The sequence below is a fragment of the Cyprinodon variegatus genome, unplaced genomic scaffold (genome assembly GCF_000732505.1).
Source record: "Cyprinodon variegatus isolate N-32 unplaced genomic scaffold, C_variegatus-1.0 Scaffold344, whole genome shotgun sequence".
Taxonomy (NCBI): Eukaryota; Metazoa; Chordata; class Actinopteri; order Cyprinodontiformes; family Cyprinodontidae; genus Cyprinodon; species Cyprinodon variegatus.
In genome coordinates, this window is record NW_015150797.1 from 681,481 (window position 1) to 692,709 (window position 11,229).

Sequence of the window (11,229 nt, forward strand, 5' to 3'; positions counted from 1 at the left end):
ATCTTCGTCCCCACTTTCCTCCTCAAAATAAAAAATGTATGTACTCATCCACGACCTCCCACACAAAACTCTCCTCCTCTTGCATGTTTCCTCTGTCCATAGCGTTCCTTGACAGTGTCGTTTCTAAGTCACCAATTTAGTGCTACTTGGTCCCAATGGAATTTCCCATTGGGAACCTACTAGCGCTAAGTTGCTAACTGGTTAGCAACTTAGTGCTACTTGGTCCCAATGGAATTTCCCATTGGGAACCTACTAGCGCTAAGTTGCTAACTGGTTAGCAAACCGACCACAACCAAACTTGCTTGCGAACTTTCCGCAACAACAATCCCGCCCCCTTGATAAAGGACCAATCACATTCACTTTATTCACTCGTGTAAAGTTGGGAACCACTCGGGAGAATTTGGAAATGCAACGGTTGGAACATCCGCTTCCCTACGACTTTAAGGTTGTTTTTTCTCTCTTAACATATATGGATTCCTTCACACCCCTCAAAAACCACATCTTTTCTTTGTCCAAAATGTGAACATTCTTGTCCTAAGCGAATGGACAAAGGTCATTCTTTTTAGGCTATTTCTGACATTTTGAATTGAAAAAGCTTCCTGGATGGGAAGCGAAATGTCTTCACACTTGGAAAGTTTTTGGGTATTACAGTGTTAGGCTACAAAAGGGAGGACATGTGAGCTGGTTTTGATCAGGACTGTGTCTGAAATATAGGGCTGAACATCTTCTGTTAATTTCACATTAGTAAAGGGAATTTCTTTCTAGGCCTGTAATGCTTAGATTGGGTCAGTGAGACTCACTGAAGTCGTGAGAGCGCAGTTGTACAGGGGGGGAGATTGAGGGTGGGGGGGACACAGAGGTGAAGGTGATGCTGGCCGCAGCGGAGGCGTGGTTGCTGGACTCGGAGTGAGCGGGTACACAGCAGGCCTGGCGGTCGGCACTGGGACTGACAGGGTCATCTGCGCAGGCGAGCAACACCAGGTAAACAATGCAGGCAGACAGGAAAACAAAAGAAAGAACATACGGACACAGAGATACATGGGTGAGTTCTGCTTCATTTCTATGAAACACAGCTTCTATGGAAACAGAAATCATCTGTGAAGGTGAACTAGGAAGACTTTACACCAGATTTAAAGATCCTTCTGCATTTGGTCTCTTAAGCCGGGCATACACCGTACGATGTTTTGATCTTTTCGGGCTGATTCTCCAGTCATGCGAGAATTTTTCTTTAAGCCTGATCTTGCATCGTGTAGTGAACAGGTGGTAAGGGCTTGTTTATACTCAGAAACCAGGTCATCTGCATGTGTGTTGCAGTGCACGCAGATATGCCCCGCCCCCTCCGCAGACACTCTGCTGCACCTCTCCAAAATTGTAAGTGACTGTAGATAGTGCTGCAGAAAGGAGGCCTCTGATTGGTCAAATCTACATCCGCTCGACACTATGCGTATTTCCTGTTCGGTACCTTACCGGTTTGTTTTGTTTCTATGACCGCCATTGTGGAAAACGCCTTGTGAAGATGGACCAATTAGAAGAGTGCGCAAGAACGCTGAGACCTTTTTCAACCTGGATCCCCGCTCTTTTTGGCCCTCATGTCCCTCCGTTGTCGGACAAACTTGCCCGCACTTCCTCACCGCCTCGGCCTTATCTAGACCCACAGCTAGTTCCTAATTGGCCCTCTGGCGTTGTAGCGTGGAATAACATAGCACAGACCACGCTTCAATATTGAGCATAAATCATAAAATATCTGTGAAAAGCTCACTGCGACACACTGCTGCATCAGGAATCTTAAGGGCGGGAGAAAATCAAATATGTTTGAAATTCAGTCGGCGGTCGTAAGGTGGTTGTGGGCAAATCACTCAGAGCACAAACAATGATTCTTCTTCTTCAACTCAGAGGAAAACCCAGAAGCATGTAATAAATCGGACGTCTTTGTTCTTCATTAGCTGCGAAGTGTCAAGAGACAGATCTTCGTACGCCCTGGAAACGCCCTCCATCAAGCTCCATCTAAACTGTGATTAAAACAGAGACACCTGCTTGTACAGCATTGATCTCTGATTTTTTTTTTTTTTTACTTCTAACCAATCTGTCGTCACTTTCGGGGGGATTTGTACTAAACATAAAAACAGCTGCCGGAAGCTTAGGTATTTCTGCATCCACAGAAGCTCCATTTCTAAGAATGTTCATTTGCATCCTCAGATGTTTATAATGCCTAAAAACAGAACATGGAAAGACTGAAGGATAACATTCGATCACTGTTACACAGGTACAGGGGAAACAGACGCTGTGAGTGAACATGATGTGGACAGAGACATGACATGCTGTATTAAAACACATAATTGTAGAGTGGTTTAAAAAACATCTGCTCTCATACATACTTCTTCTGTTTTTGTTTCTGTTGCACTTTGCACCAGAACTGCGGGAAGTTTGCAAAACCTCCACCCAGCATTTTGCATGTTTTGATGATCAACATATGTCCCACATTTTCATGGAAGTAACCACACATTGAATTTGTCATTCCAGAAGGAAAGCATCAACCTCTGAGCTTCTCTCTGCCCTGCAGTTGCATCATTCGACGGAAGCTTGACAGCTTTGGAAGGTTTACATTTTAAGTAAACTTAAGGAAGCTAGAGTGAGTGTTAATCAAATTAAAGGTAATTTTCTAACAACAAAATTATGGCATGAGAAAATGTTGAGTGGATAGTAACTTTGAAAAATCACTAACTACAGTTGCAAGTGAGCAAAAAGTTAATGTTAAGCTATACACTACCTTTCAAAAGTTTGGTGTCACATTGAAATGTCCTTATTTTTGAAGGAAAAGCACTGTACTTTTCAATGAAGATAACTTTAAACTAGTCTTAACTCTAAAAAAAATACACTCTATACATTGCTAATGTGGTAAATGACTATTCTAGCTGCAAATATCTGGTTTTTGGTGCAATATCTACATAGGTGTATAGAGGCCCATTTCCAGCAACTATCACTCCAGTGTTCTAATGGTACAATGTGTTTGCTCATTGGCTCAGAAGGCTAATTGATGATTAGAAAACCCTTGTGCAATCATGTTCACACATCTGAAAACAGTTTAGCTTGTTACAGAAGCTACAAAACTGACCTTCCTTTGAGCAGATTGAGTTTCTGGAGCATCACATTTGTGGGGTCAATTAAACGCTCAAAATGGCCAGAAAAAGAGAACTTTCATCTGAAACTCCACAGTCTATTCTTGTTCTTAGAAATGAAGGCTATTTCATGCGAGAAATTGCTAAGAAACTGAAGATTTCCTACAACGGTGTGTACTACTCCCTTCAGAGGACAGCACAAACAGGTTCTAACCAGCGTATAAAAAGAAGTGGGAGGCGGCGTTGCACAACTGAGCAAGAAGATAAGTACATTAGAGTCTCTAGTTTGAGAAACAGACGACTCACAGGTCCCCAGACCGGCATCTTCATTAAATAGTACCCGCAAAACACCAGTGTCAACATCTACAGTGAAGAGGCGGCTGCGGGATTCTGGGCTTCAGTGCAGAGTGGCAAAGAAAAAGCCATATCTGAGACTGGCCAATAAAAGAAAAACATTAAGATGGGCAAAAGAACACAGACATTTGAGAGAGGAAGACTGGGAAAAAAGCGTTGTGGACGGATGAATCCAAGTTTTAGGTGTTTGGATTACAAAGAAGAATGTTTGTGAGATGCAGAACAAATGAAAATATGTTGGAAGAATGCCTGACGCCATCTGTTAAGCATGGTGGAGGTAATGTGATGGTCTGGGGTTGCTTTGGTGCTGGTAAGGTGGGAGATTTGTACAGGGTAAAAGGGATTCTGAATAAGGAAGGCTATCACTCCATTTTGCAACGCCATGCCATACCCAGTGGTCAGCGCTTGATTGAAGCCAATATCATCCTACAACAGGACAATGACCCTAAACCACCAAATTGTGCAAGAACTATTTAGAGCAGAAGCAGGCAGCTGGTATTCTACCGGTAATGGAGTGGCCAGCGCAGTCACCAGATCTGAACCCCATTGAGCTGTTGTGGAGCAGCTTGACCGTTTGGTACGCAAGAAGTGCCCATCCAACCAATCCAACTGGTGGGAGCTGCTTTTGGAAGCGTGGGGTGCAATTTCTCCAGATTACCTCAACAAATTAACAGATAGAATGCCAAAGGTCTGCAATGCTGTAATTACTGCAAATGGAGGATTCTTTGACGAAAGCAAAGTTTGATGTAAAAAAATCTTATTTCGAATACAAATCATTATTTTTAACCTTGTCAATGTCTTGACTCTATTTTCTATTCATTTCACAATGTATGGTGGTGAATAAGTGTGACTTTTCAGGAAAACACAAAATTGTTTGGGTGATGCCAAACTTTTGAACGGTAGTCTATATATATATATTTACACCCTCCTATATGGCTGAAACAATCGGAATAATTAATTATTACAATAATTGTCAACTAATTTACTGATAGAAAAATCGTTAACTGGAGTATAGAGACCCTAAAACATGTCTTTAGCTGACAGAGCAACCAACTTAGAGCAGGAATTATAACAAGATTGTAAAAAACTATTTATATTTAAGATGGAAAAAAAACTTTTTTCTGTCAATATGCTCTATCCAGAACTCCTCAATTGGAAATATTTAAATTTTACCTGGTTTAATTCTTTAAAAATTCTTCTTTGAGGAACCTTTTGATATTCGATTATTTATCAATAAATCGAAAAATAATTGATAGATTATTCAATTAGCAAAATATCAATAGTTACAGCCCTACACTCGTAAATATATCCCTCATCAGGTAAGTAGATAATTACCTGTATATGTATTTATAGCAATTCCTTTAAAAATGTTCAGTATTGACATAAAACACTGAATTCAGGCAATCTTTTCTTAACTCAGGTTATTTGTTGGATGATCACAAAACATTTTAGTGTGGCAAAGAAAGTAAAAACAGAACAAATCTGTAAGATCGGTACTTCTTCTACTGAGAGAATGTTGACCTATAATTTCATGTTTTTTTTAAATACGGTAATAAAATGGGGGGAAAAAAATTTATTTCAATAAAAAAAAAAAAAAAAAAAACTGATCCTTTGCTTGAAAAACAATAATGAACCAAACTTCACTTCCTCTGTCAATAATAAGAACAAATGCTACATAAATGCTATGTAGCAACAAACCACATGGTTTCTTTTCGAGGTTGATGCAATATTCAGAGTACACTTCCTGTTGAAGTGAAGGCAGAGACTTCCTGTTGGAAGCTTTGCGTTTCTCACTAACCTATGAAAGGAATGGAGGACAGGGAATTAAAAGCATGGGCCAGGCTACCATTGACCCTGCGGCTGGACCCTGTGTCTGGTTGGACTGGAGTTTTTCCTGCTGCAGGAGTCCAAGCTGATGGTTGCAGCGACTCTGTATGTGTGGAACCAGCCTGACGCGTAAATGGGGGCCTTTGAGTTGGGGACACAGAGGAGACAACCTCTCTGTCCTCCCTCAATGTGTCCGTTTTCTCGTCCAAAGCCAATGCTGTGTTGGGTGACTGCAGATGAGACAATTTTCCCCCATTGCTGTCTCTTCCGGTGCCGGACCCCCAGTTCATATGAGGGCCCCTGTAACTGGGGTCTTTGAAGGAGTGGGACTGTTGGAGGAGATGTCCCTCTTTGCGGTAAAAAGAGGGGCTGTAGCTTTTATATCCCACCAGCTCTTCTCCTTTTAGGCGTCGTGTTTGGGGCTCAGCCACCTGCTGACTGGAAACGCTGGGGGGAGCTGTAACTGTGGTGGTCACTGCGGTGGTCACCGCGGTTACGTGTTCGTGTCCTCCTGGAGCTGTCTGCTTCCTCTGCACTCTTTTGCTTGTCTGTTCGTAATGTTGTGAGACCAGAGCGGAGGCCTCAGCCAGTGTTTCCACCGAGCGTCCATAGTTGTGTTCGTATTCGGCGTAAGCTGCCAGCAGACTCTCTGAGCACGATTTGCTGGCGGCCTCAGACGCTCCACCCCAGCCACCCAGCCAGTAGGCTTCATGCACAGCGGCTGCTGCCCGGTGGTGCAGGAGGGAAGTTGTAGGGCTAGCCGCAAATCTGGGACCGGATGGCAAACCTAGCTCTGGCTCGGCTAAGTAGTCCTGCGATACACTGCGGTGACAGGGGGAGAAGTGCTCTGCAGCCTCAGCTTGGGTGTGGTACCAGTCGGACAGAGCCTGTTGGCAGAGTGCGTCACTGTGAACGCGTGAAGAGGCCAGCTGACTTCTCCTCCGAGGTGGAGGCAGCGTCGCAGAGGTGATGGCAGCATTGTGGTTAGCAAAATGGAAGTCAAATGCGTTAAGAGATGCCGAAACGTGGCCCTGGTGTCGCCATGGCGGAGCCACGTGACTGCTGGTATCCTGTGGGACTTGGGGTCGGCCAGAGGTGGAGGTAGCAGAGGGTTTGTTGTCCAGTGAGGCGGTGCTGCTGCCTTTGCAAGGCCAGTTGTCCAGAGGACCAGGAAGGCTGGAAGCAGGCTGCTGCAGAGCGCAGCTCGGGTTGCAGAGACGCAGAGCTTCTGGGAAGTGGTGGGCCTCACTTGAGTACAGCTTACCCTCTTTAGAGTTGACATTCTGGGAATATACCTGAGGAGGCATGGCACAGAGGAAAAAATAATAAAAATAAAATAAAACAGTACAGGCACGCTCAAACCACTGTTTTCACATGGTGTTAGTTGCTTGATAATTCAGCTACTTGTATATGGCAAGGTGGTTCAACATATAATCAGTTTATCTATTCCAAATTACAATGGCTTAATTTTAACACTGTTCTGACTAGCAAAAACTCATAAATTTTAATGACAAAAGGATGAAGACAGTAGTCTGGGTAAGTCCTAAAACAGTATTTTACATGCTTACTGTCTTTTTGTTTTTGCCTTTTTCTACTTGCAGCCATGATATCCTTTTTCAGAAACTCATATTCTTTCCTCACCACATCTGTTATAATACCAAAATACATAATGTGAGACTGAGACTGAGTCAAGACCATGGGAAAGAGAGATTGAAGACCAAATGAAGATGAGACCTAGTCAAGACTAAGACTGAGGGAGACTAAAATCAAGTCTAGACCAAGGGAGGGAGACACAGTGTAAAGACCAAGACCAAGGGAGAGAGACTGAGTAAAGACCAAGATTGAGGGACTGATGGAGACAGAGTGAGGGAAAGTAAGACAAGGTCTAGACCAAGCGAGGGAGAGACAGAGTCAAGACCAAGAATTAAGTGATTAACTGAGTGAAGACCAGGTGAGGGCGAGACCCATTGAAAACCAACACTGAGGTAGGGTGACAAAGAGTCAAGACCGAGACTGAGGAAGGGTGACAAAGAGTCAAGACCAAGACTGAGGAAGGGTGACATAGAGTCAAGACCGAGACTGAGGAAGGGTAAGAGAGAGTAAAGACTTAGACCTGGGGTGTCAAAGTCGTTCCAGAAAGGGCCGTGTGGCAGAAAACCAGCAGCCACACGGCCCTTTCTGGAACGACTTTGACACCTGTGACTTAGACTGAGGCAGGACACAGAGCAAGGGAAAGAAGCAGAGACAAGACAATGGGAGAAAGACAGAGTCAAGAGACAAAGACTAAGGTAGAGACCGAGTGACCACCAAGGGAGGACAAGACTGAGTCAAGTCAGTGAAGACCAATGGCGGGTGAGACCACGTCAAGACCAAGAGTGATTGAGAATGACACCAAGTCAAGACCAAGGGCGACAACACATATTCAAGACCAAGACTAAGGAAGAGAGACCAAAGGAAGACCAAGTCAAGACCAAGAGTGTAGAATGGCGAAAATCAAGTAGCCAAAAGAAGTGATCGAGTGAAAAGCAAGGTAGTGCAAAAACGATTTAAGGCCAAGGGAAAGCAAGATTAAGACTAAGATGCTGTGATGGTGAGACAGAGTCAAGAACAAGGGAGTTTTTTAATTACTTTTATTTTATGGAAAGCTGAAATAAATATAATGTCGACTAATTAATACTTATGCTTAAGTCCTCACTTTTAATCAGATATATGAGACATTTTGAAAAAAAATTTTTTCGCTTACTTGTTAAACATCATAAAAGTCAGCAGTAGCTCATATGACAAACCTAAATAATTATGACTGGCTTTCATTTAGCTTTGATTTGTAAGACAGGGAAATAAAATAGCAATATCTTCTGCAAAGAGTAACAACTATGTAACTAAAAATTACAAATTATGAAATTAAAATACAACTATTTATTTGTTTAGGTCGCGTTAATTTAATGCATGCATCTTGAGTCTTTTTTTTTTTTATAAAATAAAAATATTCCCCACCTCTAAGTAATTTAATTTTGACACATTTGGCTTTCCATACCTTCTACGGTCTAAATGTTCCAATTCAGAGATTTCTGCTTTTGTGATATTTTAGATTTGAGTTCAGCTTTCTATAGGTTACGTCACACATAAAAAAACTAATAAAAAATAATTTATAAAATTAAAATGTTTCAACATGTATTTTTTAGATGTGCAAAATAAATATTTAATCTTGGTGACGTATTTCCCCCATAGACTATGGTCAAAGTTGTCCATTCGCAGCAGCTCCTCTTCAATGCAAAGATAGGAGCATCCCGAGGAGCAGCTCTCCTGCATTCAGAGCTGAAAGCATCTTCATTTGCAAACCACCTCCCTCCACAGCGCTGATGTCACAGTCGTCTGTTAGAAAGTGCGGTTCATTGACAGGCCTATAGAATTATTTAGCTCCAAGGCTAGGCTTGCTGCATGCAGCGAGGCTAAGGCTTTATCCTGCTTTCCCTGCCTCATTTTTCAAACGTCATGATCTGACCCAGCATGGATAAAGACAGCTAGCAATGATTTAAAGCGCTTTGCAGAACATTTGATGACGTTGGTTTTTGTTGTTGGCATCCATGTAAATATACTAGTGTGATACCTTAGTAATCATTGGATTGGTTTTTAGTATACATGTCCTGGTTCTCCCCTTTTAAGACTTTGAGTTTTTAGTTTTCTGTTTTCACTATCTAAGTAATTCCGTATTGTTGATCTTTGGTTTATTTCCCATTTTATGTTATATTTAAGAACTCTTTAGTTCCTCTGTGTTGCCCATTTGTGCCTGTCTTCTTTCCCCTAGCTCCCTTCTAGTAACTTATATCCACACCTGCTCCCTTTCATCTGATTAGCCCAGTCTTTGTTCTGTCTCCCTCTGCAGTTCTTCAGTGTTGGTTCCTTGTTGATTGTTAGTCGCTTCCTAGTCTCAACGTGAGTTTTCCATGATATTTGCCGATTTCTTGGTTCTCTGAATTTTTTGTGTCTTGGATGTTTACCTCAGTTTGCATTAAATCTACAAGAACTCATCTCTGCTTTTGGGTCCAAACGCAACCTCACCCACATTGTTGACATACGTCTATTTAGAAGTTATATCCCCCCCGGAGAACATTTCACCAGCCGCCATTATCCTGTTGTCTGTTTAGCTCGATGAGAGTGAGAATCAACACCGTCAGCAGATGAGCTCCCCTCTGAGCTTTACCTCCATCCGGTACACATGCTGCGGCTAAATAATCACTTCCAGTGGTACTTCTGTCTTTCCAGGACCCAGTAGAAACAGTTCTGGTAAGATTTTAACAAAAAATTCTTTGTGCTGACCTTCTTAACCCCAGGTCACAGCCACATCCAGTCCTTGATTGGTTATCTTAACAGCTTTATAGAGAAGTTTAGATTTGACACCTTCTGTAAAATGTCCCTTTGCTGCCTGAAAGCGTCCACCACGCCTGTACGCTCCGATCACCATCTTTATGCCTAAAACAGTTATTTTGCATCGCAGACAGTCTAGCTGGAAGGAAAAGGCAGAAAAAAGAAGGAAGGTAATACTCACACTTACCAACTGCAACACATCCTCATCTTTTGGCATAATGGTCAGCTCCAGCTGCTTCTCACTGAATAGAAAAACACAACAAACAGCAGTGAGAAAATAAAATAAAGAAGAGTGTGAGAAGATGTTACCGTCATAATGATCTGCACCTGTTTTGGATGAGTGTGATAACCTGAGAATAGGTTTTCCCCAGAATGCTCTCCCCGTTCACCTTCACCAGTCGATCTCCTGGAGAACCCAGATCCAGAGAAGAGTTAAAACAGAAGAGACCAAGAGTCAGGACTGTTTAATAAAATAAGAAAAAAAAATAGAGAGACGGTAGGCTCGTATCGTGGCAGCGGAACCGGAGGAGGTGCCAGACGGCCTAATTGGCTATTTTCCCACTGCAGGAGATTGGTGCAAAAATTACCTTTGAGGGTAAAGTTAAATTTCACCGAGTTCTTAATATGGACAACAGAGAACAAAGGGAAACTCTTCAGACCATGCATTATTGGGAGGTGGGTTATTGTTTGAATAATTATGTATTGTCAGGAATCCAGTTTGTGTGGTCTGTTTTTGTGTTTCCTTTTCTCCTCCACCAGGTGTTGCCCCATCCTCATTGGGCCTCCCTGCACACCTGCAGCTCATTGCGTCATTAAATGTGGAGTGTTCTTAAGCTGCTGACTGCCACCACCTCGAGGCCAGAGTGTTTGCCAGTTTGGGGTACTCTAGCCATGCCTAGTTTATCAGAGTCTAACCTGAGTTTTTTGTTTTTCCAGTTTGGGTACTCTAGCCAAGCTGAGTTTTGGCTGAGTCAAACTGAGTTTTGGTTTACCTGAGTTTTAATCTTGCTGTTTTTGTCTCGGCAGGAAGGCCTCCTGTAAACTGGATGTTTCGGACCTTCTCTCCCCTGGAAGGATCTTCTGAGAACCAAACTGAGCTGAGGATTCAAGTTTATGGTTTGGATCAACCTTTTCCCCCAAGAATCGTCTGGAGCTTCTCTCTGAGTAGGGGATTCATCTCCACAACAACCCTCTCAAGTACCGCAGGAAATCTAAGTGGCAGTCAGCTTCTCCGTTCACCAAGGAACAAACGCAATCTGGGTAAACCCTGTCCGCCCTCCATTAAACTAGACAATCACTGGAAGATCCCACACAGACTGGATTAAAAAAAAGACACCTTTTTCTGGACGTGAGTCCACTGCAGATCACCTTACAAATTTGAATCACATTTTTTTTTTTTTACTTTACTGAAGCGGGAAGATGTATATATGTATATATATATATATATATATATATACTGTATATATAAAACTCATTATGGTCATGAACTGCAAATATGAATTTAATGATCATGAATAATGCCTATCTAAATATCTTAATTGGTTATTTAGGATATAAATAATTTTTT

At 42.3% G+C, this 11,229-nt stretch overlaps 1 protein-coding gene across 1 annotated transcript in view; it reads right to left on the reverse strand.

Moving 5' to 3' along the window:
• The window catches only part of LOC107091580 (rho GTPase-activating protein 23-like), an 83,313-nt gene that overhangs the window by 15,452 nt on the left and 56,632 nt on the right, over positions 1 to 11,229 (reverse strand). The window contains exons 5-7 of the mRNA XM_015385582.1: positions 9,990 to 10,068; positions 9,844 to 9,904; positions 5,269 to 6,592 (exon numbers count right to left, since the gene is read on the reverse strand). Of these exons, the coding sequence (XP_015241068.1) occupies positions 5,269 to 6,592; positions 9,844 to 9,904; positions 9,990 to 10,068 (1,464 nt within the window). The remainder of the gene's footprint in view (positions 1 to 5,268; positions 6,593 to 9,843; positions 9,905 to 9,989; positions 10,069 to 11,229) is intronic.